At 36.1% G+C, this 19,619-nt stretch overlaps 1 protein-coding gene across 1 annotated transcript in view; it reads left to right on the top strand.

Annotated features, from left to right (window-relative positions):
• CNTNAP2 (contactin associated protein-like 2) overlaps window positions 1-19,619 on the top strand; it is a 2,040,635-nt gene that overhangs the window by 1,064,832 nt on the left and 956,184 nt on the right. The window contains 1 exon segment of the mRNA XM_021102606.1: window positions 11,626-11,775. Coding sequence (XP_020958265.1) covers window positions 11,626-11,775 — 150 coding nt within the window.

Raw genomic sequence — 19,619 nt, 5'->3', positions numbered from 1 at the left:
CCTGAGAGAAGAGCTCAACCCCTGAAACTGTATGTGAATTTTGGACGTATATGAGTAAGGATTTTTCTTAGGACAGTATTCATAATTTTCTTTAGGTTTTTAACATAGATCCTTGCTCAAAATTCCCCTCCTGTATAACTAAACCACTCAAGGATTCTATATACTTACTCCTTGCATTTCTTACCTACCATATTCTCTTCACCTCACTGCAATTATCATCTGCCTCCATAGTCTCATATTCACTTCTCATCCTTGTTTCACTTAATATCTCAGAAGCACTCAAAAGATTCACCTAGTCCCTTCTTCTTGAATCTGTCTCTTCCTTAACATCATATTCTCCTGGAATCTTTCCTATTTTACTGGCTCCTCATCTTCTTTGTAAATTCTAAAATTTAGAACACTGCAAGACTCAGCTTGATCTCTCTTTTCTATCTCAAAGCTTTCTCTTAGGTAACCTTATTTAATCCCATGATTTACGCTCATGACATCAAATGCCTATGTTGAAAGCTTACTTCTGCCTTGAGTTCCAGACACTTGTATACAAGCACCTACCTGACTTCTCTTAGATGCATAATGAGAATACCAACCAACAACTCACTTCCCCGTCTCCCATTACTTTGTTAAATGGCATTGATTTCCACTTAATTGCCTAAGTCACACACTTTTGACAACCAGTTAATGAGTAACACTTGTCAACAGGGCCTCTGAAATATGTGACAATTAGAACCACTTTTCTCGATGTTAACCTCTGCCCAAGCCTCCATTGTCCCTTGTCTTAGCTACACTAAGAGCTTCCTAATAGGTCTTCCTATTTTGAATCTTGCCTCTGTAAATCCATTCACTATACAGTAGCCAGAGTATATCTTTAAAATAACGTCATGCCGCTTTCTGCATAAAACGTATTGTTTTCTATCAACATTTAATCTTGTAATTACAACTTACACAGCGCTGACTTAACATATTTCTGACCATCTTTTTGTTCCCATTTCTCAATCCTCCTCCCCCTTAATCTCTATGCTCAAACCACTGTACCCATTATAGGGCCTGGTACTTAATTTGCCAAGCATGTTTCCCTTCAAGGCCTTTGCATCAAATTCTGCCATGACTGGCCCCTTCTTATCCTTTCGGTTTCAGATTCACTGTTACCTCCTCAGAGAGTTGTCTCTTGTCAGTCAGTCTTTTCTCATGAATTTCTCCATCACAACATCTTCTTTATTTCTGTTATAGCATTTTGGCACCATTGGGAATAGTAGTTAGTTATTAACCAGTTGATTCTTTGTCTATTGTCTGTCTCTGCACACAAGAAGGAATGTAAGCTCCAAGAAGGCAGGACCTTATCTGTCTTCACCATTATATCCTGGTGCCTAAAACAATGCCCATTACATGATAGGCAATAAGTAAATGAGTTCAGAATAAGAACTCTAGAAGAATTTAAACTGGTGGAGGTAAATTTCCTTGTTAATCTCCTTGGAGTCTGAAAGTTAAACCGAAAGGACAAGGCTGTCAGATTTCCTCTATCAGCAGAAATGAGAGAATTTAGCAGATGATGATTATCACCTGGTTCTTCCTTTTACACTTTTTCACCTTTGGTCAGTGGCATCTCAGTGATGTCAATGGTTTGAAGTTATTTATGACAAATGCTAGAATAACATATATCAAATACCAAGGGTAATGTCTATTGGTATAATTAATCTTTTTTTTTCCTTTATTACACGTTTTTAGTTTTCCAAACTTTCTCCAATAAGCTTTATTTTATAGATGGAAAAATTATAAAAATTATCTGCTTATGACCTGAAATCCATTTAAGATACTTCTTCTCAATAATGCCCTTTATGTGCCCTGTGCAGACACTATACAACCCACAAAATACAATGTCTTCCTTTTGTAAAATTTTGAATGTCCTTTTCTTCATATATACATGGAGTTGTCTTTGCAAAAATAATGATGAAATAAAAGCTGATATTAACTATTGATAGTATAAGGTTACACATACATTTTAGCTCATGGATTATTTACAAAAGCTCTCTGATGGAGTATCATGTATTCTTGTGTAAGTGAAGAAAACAAATTTCAGAGAAGTTTAATAACTTGCTTAAAGTGAAATTGCTAGTTTTTTCTGGAACAGAGTTTATTTCAGACTGACTTACCTCTGTATCTTCAATGCTAATGTAGTTCCTGGGAAATAGAATGCACTCAACATATATTTATAGATGAATAAAGAAGTGTGGTTGGCATTTCAGTCTAGGTATGAATGACACTCAGACACTTAACTGCTATGCTACTCTGTATATTTGGTCTAATCTATATGTGTACGTTAATCAGAAGTCTTATGATTTAAAATCCTTTATTAAAGTAGCAATAACTTCTTATTTAATGCAATTTGTATTACATTTTATATTCAAGAAATAATCAAATACTAGAAAGAATGAATGAATGAATATCCCAGAATTGGTATATAATTGGTTCTAAAGTGATAACATTTATTGATGACTATTTGCGTAAATATATTCCTACTAAAGTTAATTGTTATGGAAGATTATTTCAAGAAAAGAGTCATCATTAGGATAATCATAAAGCTTTGAATAAGGTTTCAAAGTATAATGACATTGGCTTTGGGCTGGGAATCAGTAATTGTCGAAACAAATTATAGAGATTTTTACATGAAAATTTGGTCTTGGAGTAGTTTTTTTAAACATCCTAAAATGTTGACATCCCAAAGTTCAACATAGTAATACAGAGTCTAACTGGGTTTCCCCTGTTGAATAGCAAATAATATCATGTTAAATATTGGGTTTTTCATTGTTTGATTATTCAGTAAAAACAAGCATAAAGTGGTCCAAAAGTGAATAAAAATTAATTGAATTTAAAAATTACATCGCTATTGCCTTTATCCTATTTTAAAACGTTTATATATTTTTTTGTGGTAAAAATTACAAAATACAGTTGGCTTTCATTATACATGGTAGTTATGCTCCATATAGTCATTCTAAACACTGAATTGGTCAATACTGAACTTTGCTCCTACAATAAATATACAGTTAGGTTCCAGAGAGCCTCTGGTCATGACATTTGCATCAATACATTACCTTGTTTTTGTATTTGCATCAATACATAACCTTGATATATGTATTTCTGTTTAAAGTTACCTTGTTTAATGCATATAATTAATTTATTAGCCTTGAACTCACAACCAACAGCATTATAAATTATACCTGAGAGAAACTCATCTAACATACACACGTTCTCTTTGTAAGACATTTCACAGCCTACTTGCACTTAGGAACAGTAATCAACATTTCAGCACCATTATTGGGGACCACTTTAAGTGGCAAAATTGACCAAAGGCACAAAAATACAAAAAAAAAAAAAAATGGTGCTAAGTATACAGTGAAAACAACTCTGGAGACGGGATAAGAGCTGAAACAAGAAGCAAGAAGATAGAGAAATGCCTTGTTAGACCTCAGTTGGGAACTTGTCTGTTGAGTGACTCAAATTTTTCACCAATCTGTACACATGCAAATCTATGAGGGGCCATGAAAGCACTACAGGTGTTGATATGAGGTTAGAAATAAATTTTAGCAGTAGGGTCAGTTCATAAATACTGAATCCACAAATGACAATCATCAACTCTATGTGAAATGCAAACATCTTAAAAGTACAGTTGAATGGATTTTGTTAAATATATACATTGATGCAACTGACACTCCAATTGAGATACAGAAGGTTTCATTGCCTCAGGAAGTTTCCTTGAGCCTCTTACCATCCATTCCCACCTACACCGTTCCCCATCGGCAGATGCTTCCCTGATTTCTGTCACCACAGAATGGTTTTGCCTGTTCTAAATTTTCACGTGAAAGGATTCATTCAGTACGTTTTCTGTGTGTGTGCATTCTTTCATGCAGACAATATTGTTTGAACCATTAGTTCATTCTTCTTTTATTACTTAGCGACATTTCCTTGTTTAAATATACACTGTGTGGATATATACTTATTCCCAGTTTAGGCCTATTATGAATAAACCTGCTGAAGCATTCCTGTATATGTTTTTTTGCAATGGATAGTTTTATTTTGGTGGGAACATACTTGGAGGAAAACTGTTGGGTCATAGGATTAATATATATTTAAAAACTCCCAAAGATTTTCCAAAGACATTGTACAATTTTACATACCACCAACAATGTCTGAGAGTTCAAATTTATCCAGATCCTAGTTAGTCCTTTTTACTTTTTAGCCACTGAAGTGGTGTAAAATTGTATATCGTCATCCCTTAAGTTTCCCTGATGATGCACAACGTCAAAAAAAATTTCACAAGGTTATGGGTAATTAATTTACCTTTGTGATGTGACTGTTGCCTACGTTTGGCTTTTGATTATTGATTTATTAAAGATTTTAGTGTATTTTTATATATTCCCATTTATCGGATATATATGTTGCGAATATTTTCTTCTAGACTCTGTCTTGCCTTGAATTTCCTTAACCACGTCTATTGATGAGTGGGAATTTTTAATTTTTATCAAGCCCAATTTATCAAGTGATTTTATGATCTCATGTAAATCTCTATTAACCCCAAAGTCCTAAGGATACTCCATGTTACTAGTATCAGAGGTTTTATAAGTTAGGCTTTTGAAGTGGGTCTAAAATCTACTAGAGTTATTTTTTCTGTGTTAAGTAGAATAGAAATTGAGATTCATTTTCCCCTTTATTTATCCAGTTGTTCCAGCATCATTTTTTGAAAAAACAAAACAAGGAACCACCATTTCTTTCTCCATAGAATTGCCTTAGAGTCTTTATCAAAAAATAGTGGGCCACATATGTTTGGATCCGGTTCTGATTTCTTTCTGGAATACTATAGCTTTATGACAAGTCTTCAAATCAGATAATGAGCCTCTGCTTTTGATTCCCTTTTTGATAATTTGAAATTTTAAGGTTTTTAAAATTCCCTGCGGATTTTAGAATCTTCTGTTTTTATTTCTACAAAGACTAATGCTGGAATTCTGACTAGGATTGTGTAATAATATATCTCTGTTTATTTAGATCTTTAATTTCCTCAGCAATGATTTAAAAGTTTCAGTGTGAAACTTTAAAAGCTCCCCAAATGACTCTCAGGTGCAGACAAGGTAATAATATCTATTTTAAAAATTTTTTTATTTATTTATCTTTTTAATAATATCTATTAATCTAGGCTCTTTCTTTCTTAGAAGAGTCTAGGATTCCTTAAAGAAAAGAATTCGGGGAGTTCCCGTCGTGGCGCAGTGGTTAACGAATCCGACTAGGAACCATGAGGTTGCGGGTTCGGTCCCTGCCCTTGCTCAGTGGGTTGACGATCCGGCGGTGCCGTGAGCTGTGGTGTAGGTTGCAGACGCGGCTCGGATCCCACGTTGCTGTGGCTCTGGCATGGGCCTGTGGCTACAGCTCCAATTGGACCCCTAGCCTGGGAAGCTCCATATGCCGCAGGAGCGGCCCAAGAAATAGCAACAACAACAACAAAAAAAAAAAAAAAAAAAAAAAAAAAAAAAAAAAAAGAATTCATCCCATGTTTTAGATTCTACATATTAGATTAGTGAAGGGGTCTATCTACCAACACATAAAAAATGGGCTCTTCCCAAAGTGCATTTCTAACTTAAAGCTTCCATTCAAGTGGTTCTTTCAAAATAAAGACTTTTCCAAAGTGACTTTCCATCTATACAAATACAGAGGAGCATTTTACAATTTCTTCAGTTTAAAAAAATGAAAGTATTTTGTGCCTGCTCAAGCATCATATTACATGTTTTGTCTGATTGCAATTGATCATATTTTATATGATGGTTTGGACTGGCGGGTAAAAGGGAGCAAGACTGAATTGAACCGATTTTCTTATAACATGGAATTTACAAAGATAATATAAGAAATAGTACATGGCATATTTATAGAGATGTATATTCTCTTTTTTCTTCTTATTGCATAAATAGATAACTGATAACTTATGAGATACATTATTTGCACTTCAGAGAACACTATAACTGCCTAAAGATGGATTTATACTCTCTGAAATTTTCTCTCAAGATTGAATGTCGAGCAAAAGACTGAAAACTCTAGTCACTGTAATTTCATTTGAAGCATTTTCAAACAGATGTTACATCTTGGTTTGTGACTGTATTTTAAATTCTTTTTTTCAGTATTCATTAAACCAGTCTTTTCTTCTTGTCTCTAATAAGAGTAACATCTGTTTCTTCTTGCTCAATCAAAGCAACCACCTCAAGAGTCTTACTTTAAAACTAATACCATTAGAAAGTCAGTCTGGATAGAATATGCTTCATTAACATTTCACATTTGTATACAAAACAAGTTTTTCTAGCAATTATAAGTTAAGGAGATGGCAGAGAAAATATTATAAAACAATTTAGTTATTTTATGAAAAAATTAAAGCCCGAAGCTGAAATATTTTTTCGAGGATGTTGGTTTTAGGTTAAAAAACTCTGTAAAGATAGCGGTTTTCACGGAGCTCCCACTGTGGTGCAGTGGTTTAAGAATCCGACTACAATGGCTTGGGTCATTTGTGGAGGCTCGGGTTTGATCCCTGGTCTGGATGCTGTGGGTTAAGGATCTGGCATTGCCAGCTGTGGTGAAGGTCATGGCTGTGCCTTGGATTGGATCCCTAGCCAGGGAACTTCCTTATACCATGGGTGTGGCAATAAAGAAAAAAATCAGTTTCCTTGTATAATGTACAGTTGAAAAGTTATCATTATGAATTAATGAATAACTGAAGGTGTCTACCATAGACTCAAATAACCTTTAAGTATAAAAGTACACCAAAACTGTCACAATTGTTTGTATATATTTAAGACAAAAATACTTTGGAAAATAGAGACTCTGGTTTTTATCAGTATCCTCAAAATTATTCATTGGGAAAGTCCTTGGAAATACTCCACAGACATTCAGAACCATCTAGTTGAAAAAAATTTATTTGGGGGAGGTGAAAGTACATTTTTAACACTGAAAGAATAATACCTATTGTACTGTAGAGCTCAAAATTGATTTTAGAAATTGTTGACCCTGATTTTAACAAGAGATGTATATTTAGCTAGCTTCCCAAATATCCAAATTCCTCAAGACTTATACTGTAGGATTTTTAATGGGGAGGTGGGAATTTGTAACAAAGTAAACTAATTTTTACTCATTTCATAATAGTTAATAGAGAATTAACATACACCAGTTCAAGTTGGTATTTAGAGAGCTAGTCGTACTGAATAAGAAACAATAGCTAATACCTATTGAGAGCTAACTTGCTAATTACGTGCCAGGCACTGTTCTAAATGACGGTTTATACACTTCATCCTCAGAACAGCCGTAGGAAGTAGATACTTTCATCATTATCACTTAATAGAGAAGGAAACTGAGGCATCAAGAGGTTAACCTGCTGAAAGGCCACCTATTAGGTGAGCAAAAATGAGATTTATATTCAGACATCTGACTTCAGAGTCTGTGCTTTTGAATGTTATGTGATTCTGCCTCTCTGAGGATGAGTCTGTCAATCAGGCACTTCTAATCCACCACCATCTCTTTGGGGCATGTTACACATCAGCCTGAATAGTCAGTGACCCCAAATGTAAAGCAATCCTCCATATTCCCAATGAGATAATTAGGAGTGCCTTTTGACTTGCATGTATAAATTTTCAGGACTGTAGGTGAAAATGTCTCTAATATTAATTACTATCGTTCTAAAATTGTATATAATATATAATTATAAATAATTTAGAAAGTTCATTTTTCACTATCACTTTTTGGAAATAATATTTTGTTCAAATTTCTTCTCAGGCAGCTTTAACGTCAGTGTCTTTGTCATAACTTTGAGTCATCTAACACATTTTTGCAGAACAGATCATCTTCAGCTCTAAGTTGTTTGAAGACAGAAATTTTTATCCATATCTAATGCCATCATTGGACCTGTTTTTCTAAGTTTCTGGTGCCTGCCGGAATAACATTAGGACTCTTCTTTTTTTTTTAGTTGTCACATATGTACGTATTCATGATCTTCATGTTGTTAAGAGTGATTATACTGGTGTCTTGTTTAGAAGGCTTATTTGTGACTACATGCATATTTGTAATTGCAATGCAATAAACTCCAAAGAAAATGTACTAAAGTATTACACTTAAGTCTCAGCTTTTCTTTGTAAAATGGGACTCATCAGCCTTCCTTGTTTTTTGGCCTAATGATACAGATAGATATATTGCATCCTGGGTTCTCAGCATTGTTCTAATGCTGTGCAAACCCTAATTCATCTACCCCTTAAAACTAATCTATCAAGTGGATACTGCTGTTTGCATTTTGGAGAAGAGAAATCTTTGTGCATCACAGATGCTCAGAGTCTATGTAATGCTTTATTTTTGTTTGTTATTTGTAAGAACTCAGCCTCTGGAACTAGATATATCTGAGTTCCTACTCTCAGTTCTGCCGCTTACCACGTATGGAATGACTAAACATTATTCGATTCAGTTCTCTCACCTACTTATTGGGTATACTAATTTTAAAATATTTTTCTGTTAAATATTCTTTTGAACTCTTAATATTAATCATCAAGAGATATGCTTCAGCAATCTGTGATAGGAATGGGCCACAAATATAATGAAGTTCACTCTTCACTAGGGCAATAATGACTCAATTGCTCAAAAGAAAATATATCACTTCTTAAAACTTTTCTTTGCCATTTTGTTATTTAAAAATCCCTCTTGTGATTAATTCTAAAAGTTCAAAACAGGAGTCTTATTGTGGCTCAGTGGGTTAAGAACCCAACTTGTCTCCATGAGGATATGATTTCCATCCCTGGCCTTGCTCAGTGGGTTTTTGATCTGGCGTTGCTGCAAGCTGTGGCATGGGGCGCAGATGTGGCTTAGATCTCATGTTGCTGCGGCTGTGGCTGTGGCTGTGGCAAAGGTAGGCAGCTGCCGCCTTGATTCGACACCTAGCCTGGGAACTTCCATATGCCGCAGGTACGGCCTTAAAAGAAAAAGAAAATTCAAAACAATAGTTGGAATTAAAATGAATAGAAATCATGGTTTAAGCTCAGCTGCAGCAGTGGCTGCTATCAACAGGCTCCTTTTATCTGAGGTCCAATTTCTCTTGTAATTAAGTTTCTTGAAAAAATAAAGTAACCTTTTTATTTTAATCTGATGGAATAATAGACCTTTTCGTAATGAACAATTAAGCTGGTGATTTTCCAATTATAAATTAACTTTTTGATGAATAAGTTTTCACGAGAATGTTTAGAAAGGCTTTCTGGTTTACCCTTATGAGCAGAAAGACCCATCAGCTGAAGATAGCTTATAAATGGCTTCCTCTGAATGTGTGATTATTTAGGATTGAACATTTGTAACATTACTGTCCTGGGGGTCCATATCCCAAAGCTGCATCAAAAGCAGGGCTTCTAACATTGTAAAGCAAAGATAAAAACCAAAATCAAAGCTGTACACTTCTATGGCTAGCTAGCACTAACCCAGTTTATACTTTCAAGAAAAATGTTATAGTGAAGATAGAGTCTTCTGTGCACCAGTTCTGGGGGAGAACCCCAAAACAACCTACTCGAGAAGGAATTATTTCAGTAAACACTACTTACTACTTGTCTGACAGCTAATGGACTTTAATTTTAGAATAAGGACTGTGTATTTACATAGTACTTTCACAGTGCAAAAAATTTTGTATATGTATGATACATTTCATAATTTGAAGGTCATTTAGTTACTAATTACTTTAAAGCTGCATTTTCTGTTTTCCTCTATTTAAATAAAATGTGCTCAATAAGTATAGCTAAATTAGAACTTGATGAAAATCCTAAAAACATACCTTGAGGGGTGATTATTCATGATGATATTTACTACCGTAATATTAGTTAATACTATAGATTTGTAGTATCTTCAAGCTCCAACAGGCCTCAATGTTTTTGTCTTTAAAATGGTATATCTGTTTAATAATGTAAACCAATCACTTCTTCTATAAAGGATGACACAGTAAATCGTTGAGGCTTTGCGGGCTGTGCAGTTTCTGTAGCAACTGTTTGACTCTGTAGAACAGAAATATGTAAACAAATGAGTTTGGCTGTCTTCCAGTAAAATTTATGTGGACACTAACATTTGAATTCTATATAATTTTCATGTGTAATTTAATATTATTCTTTTTATTTATTTTAAACCATCTAAAGTGTGAGAACTATTTTTAGCTCTCAGGCTGTACAAAAACAGATGGCAGCAGGCAGTATTTGGCCTGTAAGCCGTGGTTTGCAGAACTCTGATCAGAGGCCTAGAGTCATCATCTGTGTTTCACTGATTTTCTCTCATTCCATTTTTGGGTACCCTGACATGCTAGGCTTTTCTTTCTTTTATGAGGCTGAAGTGCATCTTCAAGTAACTTCTATTTATGGATTCTAGGCTATGCAGTCTAGAACAAAATCGTCCCCTTTGCAAAGGCCTTTATAAGGTTAAAGAAAGCCACTTGGACTCTCTTAGATTTCTGTCTTAGTGTTACTTAAAACTCTTTCATGAAAATTGATTCAAAGGTTCTTTTCCCCTCTTTATTCCTTAATTTTCAAATTATTCTCTGTAAATTGAACACAGACAGAACAGAAACTTTAAGTTATTTTCTGTCTCATGGAGAAGTAAATAGATTGTGTCTGAAAATATTTGTGCTAGTCAAGAGTGAAATGTGATTGTGAGGGAGTTGTTGAGTTATTTTATTGGTATTTGTTTAAATATACCTAATTCATTATAAAGGTTATCTTCTTTGTAAATGATGAGATAATCCTGGCACCATTTTCTAGACCTATTAGTGTTCAGTTAGTGCAAATAATTGCGGTAGTGGAGGAAAACTTCCTTTGTTGTCTTCTAAGTTCTTTGGCTTGTCTAATAATTAAATTGACATAAAACAGATGAACAGGAAGAAAAGAAATACAATTGCATATATATATATGAGAGATCTCCAAAATATGAGTCTCAAAGAAATGACCCATCATATTTTTAGTACTTGTCATCTGGGAGATTTATTTCTTACTTTCAAAGGGACAAAGGAAGGTCACTGTATCCTTATCACTGGCTCTTTCTTAAATAACTTTAATTCAAAATAATCAATATGATGAAATGACACGTTCTGAGATGGCATGTTCTGCTCCCCTTTACCACACAGACTCACACATTTATTCTTTAGTTCTTTTCTATAAACTGTGCTTGCTGCATGTGGTTTTTGAGAGACAATACAGAAAGAAGTTTTTAAAAACAATGACGTTAAAGTTATAAATCCTTTTTCCCATCTGAGAGTGGAGTCTAGTAAAGCTAATCAGAAAATAAGTTCTAAATTAAAATAGTTCATCACCACTTCCCAAACAACGTTATTCCCTCCATTCATTTTCTCCAGTACCCTGATGGCACATTAATACACTTTCCCTACTTGGCTGGGTAATGTTATGCCTAATTTGGTCCAGTGGAGGATAGAACTACTCATGATGGTAAAGAAATATGAAATATTAATTGTATCTAGCACTGAATTTTCCTAGATGAAAATATATTAATTTTTACTTATATGTTCTGACTGTTGATATTAAAATTATTTTCAACTCAACCACCTTAAGAAAAGAAATTGTCTTTTCTCTTGTTATCTAACAGGTTCTGGGTTGAATGATGGTCAGTGGCATGAGGTCCGTTTCCTAGCTAAGGAAAATTTTGCTATTCTCACTATCGATGGAGATGAGGCATCAGCAGTCCGAACTAACAGTCCTCTTCAAGTTAAAACTGGCGAGAAGTACTTTTTTGGAGGTAAGACTACCATTTTTATTGGCTAGCTAATACATTACTAAAAATGGAGTTTCAATCAAGTTTGATTATTAAGTATTTATATTGATTCAGTGGACTCAGTAGATCTCAGGGAAAAGCAAACATACTCTGCAACCCCATTGAGACCAAAGGAGTAACCAATTTATTGTTTCTTCATGTTGAAAGATTAATATGGTGTCACCATATCCTTCTAGTCCAATTCAATTATTCTAAGTATAAAGCATGAGATTCTGAATCCATTCATTCTTATAATACTCTTCTCAAGAATCATGTCCTTGGATTATATGGTAGTCATCTATGGCTGTGTAGCTATTTAACCCAAATTTTTCTTAGTGGGTTAGCACAACAAACATTTACTATCTCTTAGTTTTTCTAGATCAGGAATTCAGAAGTGATATAGCTAGGTGGTCCTGACCCAGGGTCTTTCACGAGATTATACCCAAGCTGTTGATCACGGTTACAATTATTTGAAGCCTTTATTGGGCACGGAGTTCTGCTAAGAAGAAGATGCACTCACTTGCTTGACAGTGGGAGCTGCCTGTGTGGATAGTATACCTCAGTTCTTTTGCACGTGGTCTGATCCTTCAGGGCCTCTCTTCTCCAAGTGGTTTCTTCCATAGAAAATGGAGTAGGGTGTGTATGGGTGTGCATGTGTGTGTGGAGAGAGAAGAAGAGAAAAAGTAGAGAGGGAGAAGGGGAGGGGAGGGAAAAGCCAGTAAGCAGGAGAGAAAGTTTGCAGAGATAGAAGCCAAAGGTTTTCGTTTTTTGGTTTTGGTTTGTTTTTAATAATCCAATCTTGGAAGTCACATCCCATCACTGCTGTTCTAGCCCACACTTAAAGCAAAGGGATTATGTGAGGAAACAGAGATGACAGCCCATCTGAGAGGCCGTCTATCACAGGTTGCCTTATGTGAAACCATATGATCACAGATATCTTGGTTCTTAATAAAAAGATTAGTGAAAAGGGAGAGTCTCATAATAAATTCTACCACTAAACCTGAAAGAGTGTTGTAGCATAGACCTGGCATGTTTTCTAATTTGAGAATTGCAGCCTTCCAGAAAATGATTTTTTCCTTAGTGAAATATGGGGATATCTTTTATGAAAATGCTAGGTATGTTGATTACATCAATATGTCTTTAATTAGATTATTGGCTTTCTCATTCTAATCACCCAAATGTGAAATCTAAACAATACATTGTATCCTTTGAAAAGGCTTTGGATGAAGCTTTAAAAAACATATGTGTTTGTATATTTGCCTCTGAAAATATACTTATTAATAGTCACATATCTGTTTATATGAATATATATTTATATATCACTGTTTTTATGTATTTTTCTAATTGTTAGAATAAGCTTACTTGAGAACGGTTATCTTGTATGCATTGATTCCAGCTATATACCTCAAGTTCCTAGAAAAATTCCTGGAATATAATAGATGACCAATAAATAAATATTTATAAATGAATTAGTAAATTTTAAAAAATAAACAAGGCAAGCATTTTTCCCCAGTTACCCAGAAGAAGAAACAGAGGCCCTTAGAGCTATCCTGACTTGCCACTGATTTATAGCCAGCCCCTGAACTGAAGACCTCTGACTCCTGTTCCAGGATGTTTCTCCCCCTTTGCATCATGGTATGATGATGGGTGACCACTCAGAGGCAGAAGTCTTGAACTAGACCTCTTCTTCTTTAATCTTCCATCATGTTCATTGGGAGTTAAAGCTACATGCTTTTACAAAGCCTCTCAATAAATATTTGATGAGTGGATGAAAGTCAGACAAGATGTCTTATGAGTGTATAAACTGGGCTTATTGATGTGAGAAAAAACAACCCAATAGCCAAACTGGTTTTCCTCCAAAAACATATTTAATATGATGGGCTTTGGCCAACAGTTTATATTGCTGTCAGAAAATGGATCACAATAGTCAGTTGGAAGGCTATTGATAATCTCTGATCATCCAAATGACAGTGGAATATCTTGGCCATGAATGAGCTTACTGAATGCCTAAGGCAAGTTCTGATCTATTTCCATCTAGCTGGGTAGGCAAAAAACTGTAACTACAAATTTATGGCATAGACTTTATAGGCTATGAGGGCTTTTTAGTGTGCTATTTACTATTGCTTTACAGATTCTGGTTTTTAAACCTGATGGTCAGTATCATATTTCCACACGCTTGGGTCTTTGGTTTGGCACTGGGAAATGCTCATACTTCTCTGGTTCTGTCTACATTGGCTAAATCCTCGGACTGTATGAGAATCACTGGGGGAGCTTGTTCAGCTTCTCAGTCCATACTCCTAGAACTTTAAAATGCAGGATGCTGAGAAATTGAAAAATTCTAAACTTTCAATGCTTCTAACACAAATGATCTGAGGGACATAAGTATAGACGTGACTTAGCCAATTTGCATGTATATCTATTAGATTCCCTTTAAAAGACAGCATTAGCCACTGACAAGAGAGATGACTAAGAAATAGCAAGCCTTGGAGTTCCAAAAGTTGTGGCTCAGTGGGTTAAGAACTGCACTAGTAGCCATGAGGATGCAGGTTCCATCCCTGGCCTTGCTCAGTGGGTTAAGGATCTGGTATTAATGTGGTTGTGGCCTGCATCTGAAGCTCTGAATTGATCCCTAGCCTGGGAATTCCATATGCTGCAGGTGCAGCCCTAAAAAGGAAAAAAAAAAAAAAAAAAAAAAAAAAGCTACTCTCATGTAGCTTTGGCACTGTGGAACAGTGAAAGGAAGCCCCAGCCAAGGTCTGTTGCATATACAGACATGCATTAAATGAACATTTATTAGTAACCTGGAATAACACTATTAATACAAACTCCCCTGTAAGCTCTCTGACTTGCTTTAGCTTGAAAATACTCTTCTTTTCAGGAAGCTGTAGCAATAGTTAAGAAACAGGATTCAGCTACACTCATAGCCAGGGCCAGGCAGCAGAAAGCTTCCTAAGCTAATAGCTGGCACAGGATCACTGATTAAAACTCCAGAACCATCCCCACCCAAGTCTTCATTCAGGTCAAAGATGTTACTGGCATCTTACACTATTTTCATACAGGTTGTGGGTGTCTCCAAAAGATGCTTTGCCAAACTACATATCCTTAATATCTTTAATTTAATCACAGAGATCTCTTTCTTAGCATTTATCTACCATTTATGCTAATTAAAAAAGCACTATTTTTACAAAAGAAAACTTCGCATTCAGAAAGATCATTAGAGGAATAGATAGCAGAAATTCTGGTGTAGTCACATCTGGAGTGGTTGTAGTGTTTCTCTTTTTAAAATAAATTTTATTGGAGTACAGTTGACTTAGAATGTTGTGTTAGTTTCAGGTGTACAGCAAAGTCAGTCAGTTATACATATACATATTTCTGTCCCTTTTCAGATTCTTTTCCAATATAGGTCATTATACAGTATCGAGTAGATTATTTTGTGCGATGCAGGAGGTCTTTGTGACCCATCTCTTTTACATATAGTTGTGTGTATATGTCCATCCCAACCCCCTAATTTATCCTTCTGGCCCCACATTTCCCCTTTGCTAACCATGAATTTGGTTTCAGCTACATGCAGTGTTTCTGATAGAATGATCACCTCTGGCATGTTGATTCCTGATTAGAATGCTAGCTGCCTCTGGATCGTAACTTAGCGCACACACACACACACACACACACACACACACACACACACACCCCTGTACTGTCTGTGCTGAAAATTTAAAGTTGCAGATGTTACAATGATGACACCTTAAGAAATATTAGTAGAGTGGAAAGGAGAATTGACTTTGTTCTAAATAATAGCTTCGAATCATACACATCTCATTTGGGACCACGGCGTCACTTATCTGATAGGTCATTTTAATAATTTACGTACTTTATCTGTTAAGAGACCATAGAATCTGTTCAGTGAACATTACACAACATGACCTGCTAAACCAGGATCTGACTCCAGGGAATGTTAAATGCTGGCTACCTTTCAAATTCATCTGGAGTCTTTTTTTAAACTTACTCTGAGACAGACCCTTCCTAAGGAAGATTTCAGATTTCAGACCATATGCTTATCTATCTAAAGCCTCTCACCAACTGCTCCAGTACTCAAAGCATGTCTTCCTTTAGTCAATAAAAAGCAAATTGTTTTCTCACTAGGTGAAAGTCTTAAGTAAAGGCGTCTTGCCCTTAAACTTGTCCAGAGTTTGCTTCTTTTGAAGTTAGATCCTGGCCATGCAGCTTCTTGGGCCATCACAGGTGCTGCTGTCTCCCACCTGTGCAGAGGTATCTCTCTCCACGCCTGCTCCCTGCTCATCCCAGGAAAACTCTTAGTTCTCCTCTGTAACATTCTCATTCACATGTTTAAGCTTTAAGAATTACTTTGCCTTGTTCTTTCTTGAGAATAGGCAGAAAAAGAAAGAATTCATTTGGGATGTTTTACTCAAGGAAAGTTAGCTGCTTTAATTTTTTTTTCTCTATCTCAACTAGAATTCCTTTTGATTACATGTTAATTTTAATAATCAAAAGGATAATAAACAACATAATTAAATTTATTTATTGACTGCTTACCTCGTAATTAGCTTTCTGATGCAGGCTGGGACCCAAGGTCATGAGGGAGTAGAAAAATTTTCAAAGTTTTAAATGTTTCTTTATCTAGACCCCTCCTTTTTTGGTGATTTTTGTTTTGTTTTTTTGACTCTTCTCTGGTTTACTCTTCCCTAGAGGTCTCCTTAGAGACTTTGCCTACGTCTAGCCTTTTCCAGGAGGACAGCCGGGCCCTCTCCTTCCTGATCCATTTCCATCCTTTCCTCCCCACCCCTGCCTGCCCAGCATCCCTGGTCCCTTGTCCCACTCCACTTTCTTCTCTGCCCTGCCACAGCGCTTAGCCACTTTCTAACACTCTACATCCTTCATTATTTACTTTATAGATTGTTTATTGTCAGAATCTCCACTAGAATGTAAGCACAAATGACAAAGATAGTGTTTTTATTTTCTTCTTTTTATGTCCGCACCTGCAGCCTATGGAAGTTCCCAGGCTAGGAGTCGAATTGGAGCAGCAGCTGCCAGCCTATAGCATAGCCACAGCAATGCCAGATCTGAGCCACATCTGTGACCTGTGTCACAGCTTGTGGCAATGCCAGATCCTTAACCCACTGAGCGAGGCCAGGGATTGAACCTGAATCCTCAGGGAGACTATGTTGTGTTCTTAACCCACTGAGCCGCAATGGGAACTCCCAAGATACTGCTTATTTTTGTTTTATGTTATATCACAACTATTTGGAAAAAAATGCCTGATGCATAATAGTTCTTATTGTACGTTTACTTATTGAATAAATTAATTGAGAGTCCCTTATCAATACGTTTAGTAGTCACATGCAAAAAGAGCTAGAGGACTTTTTATCTCCACATAGAGTGTCAGCTTCTGCCATGTGCCTTCCCCCCCCCATAGAATTTTAGGTAAGGGTTACTCATTAGGCTGACAGAGAATAGCCACTGGCAGTCCAGTATCATATTTGCCAGGTATAACTTTTCAGAGTCTTAAAGGTAAAATATTTTTATTAGATGCAATTTTTAATCAAAGTTTACATACTACCTTATGAATAAGGAGTAGAGCCAGGTTTCAAATAATTTCATTTACTAAAATCTGGCATTATTTTTCATGGTAGAGCAGTGAACAAGTCAGAAAAAATACTCTCATTCCATTTGAGATAACAAACACATTGGTGAAATGAGTGTGTTTTGGAGAAAACACATCAGAGAAGGGGATACGAAGATCTTGGGGGAGAAGGATGTGGAAGGTTACTACTTAAAATAACTTGGTAGAGGAAGGAAGCTGGCACTTGAGCACAGAGCTCAGGGGAGTGAGGAAACATACCATAAGGAGATACAGGAGAAGAGCATCTCTGATAGAAAAGTAAGTGTAAATAGCACACAGGTGGTGAGCAAACAGAGTCCTGGAGGACAGGAGGCTACACAGCTGCAGGAATGTGAGCCTTCATAGGCCAGATTGTGAAGGACCTTTTAGTCTCAGTGAGGTGGGAGGGCCTTTGAAGATCATACCAGGTGAATGGCCTAACCTCATTTTACATTTTGAGATGGTCTCTCAGGCTGCTCTTTTGAGAAAAGACAGTAATCAAGTGAGGGATCAAACCTCATTGAGGGAGGGAATCAGATGGTGGAGATTGTTGTGGTAATGCAGATAAAGGAAGATAGACTAGTGGAGGGAGTGGGGAGTGGGAAGTGGTCAATTCTGAATACATTTTTGGAAGTCAAGCCTCAGGATTCTCTGACAGGTGGGATATGGGCTGTAATACATAAAAAGTTCACAAGGATAACACTAGTCAACCTGGGAAAAAAGCCTTGAGCTGACCCTTTCCTCTACGTCACACTTTCTCCTTCCACATCTACTCTTTGGGGTTCATCTGGCAGTGTTTCCCTAAAAATGGCCTCCAACCTATATGCATCATAAACTACTAATGATATTATCCATGTGATAACCTGCTATTCCTTCTCCAGAATTAACAGGACTGTGAACCAATCCTCCCCCATCGAATACTTTCTCAGTTCTCTGCACCCTCTTTGTCCTGGATGGGTTCTGAATCAATTCTCAAACCTCTCATGTCTTGCCCAGATGCTCTTTTTGCTGCATCACCCATGGGGTATAACAAGGGTCAAGAATCTACTGATTTAAAACCAGCTCTGGTAAAGGAAAATTCCAATCACAAAAAATTCCAATCAATCTCTGATTTGGAGACTGCAGTGCAACTCAGAAATAAGCAAGTGGGTAACACTGACTCAAGGCTAAGGCACTGCTATAAAATAAGTGACTTTTAAAGTATTCATTTACATATAAACTTCTAGTGAGTATACTTCCAACTTGAAAGCATGGTCTAGTCATTATCTTTTCTCTTTGTGTTTGCTCAATCCATGGGACAACTATACAGAAGTTAGGATTAGGAGATAAATTATTTAATGCCTTTTAAAAAGTAAAATGAAACTTAACTGTCATCTACATTTATATAGTGTTGAGCATCATTCATTCATATGAAATATTTTGGTGCCCATCTTTTGTGTAATAACATCTCCCTTTAAAATACTAATTTAGGAGTTCCCATTGTGGCACAGCAGAAATGAATCTGATTAGGAACCATGAGGCTGCAGGGTTGATCCCTGGCCTCACTCAGTGAGTTAAGGATCTGGCGTTGACATGAGCTCTGGTGTAGATTGCAGACGCAGCTGGGATCCTGTGCTGCTATGGTGTAGGCTGGCAGCTGCAGCTCCGATAGACCCCTAGCCTGGGAACCTCCATATGCTGCGAGTGTGGCCCTAAAGAGCAAAAAAAAAAAAAAAAGCAAAACACTAATTTAATGGCAGAGTCAAGTTTTAATGACCAACTGACTATCAATGTATTAAATTACAGAACAAGAAATGAGGAAATCACATCTTAGAACCTTAGGGATTCCTGTAAGTTGTTAATAGTTTGATTTAGATTGACTAACATTATATAATAATTGGAATTCACTTTTATTGCTTCCAAACCCATTCATTAATATATATATATATATATATTTTTTTCCCCCTCTCCTCTGTGTTTTACTGTTTCACCCTGGTTCATTGTATATATGATTGTTTTTACTTTTTTCAGCATCAGGGAGTTGGTCCCTCCTTAATTGTAGTGAATTAACCCAGAAACTTTCTTAATTACTAGTTTCTTAAAAATAATTTGGTTGTTCAAAATCAACCACTTGTTCAAAATCTACCACATGCCATAAGTATATTCTGTGCAACTTCTTTCCCCACTTTTAAAGAAACACATTTTTAGGCCACTTCTTTCCATTATGAGA

This window comes from Sus scrofa, chromosome 9 (genome assembly GCF_000003025.6).
Source record: "Sus scrofa isolate TJ Tabasco breed Duroc chromosome 9, Sscrofa11.1, whole genome shotgun sequence".
NCBI classification, from domain to species: domain Eukaryota; kingdom Metazoa; phylum Chordata; class Mammalia; order Artiodactyla; family Suidae; genus Sus; species Sus scrofa.
This window is presented reverse-complemented; position numbering and strand designations above follow the sequence as displayed.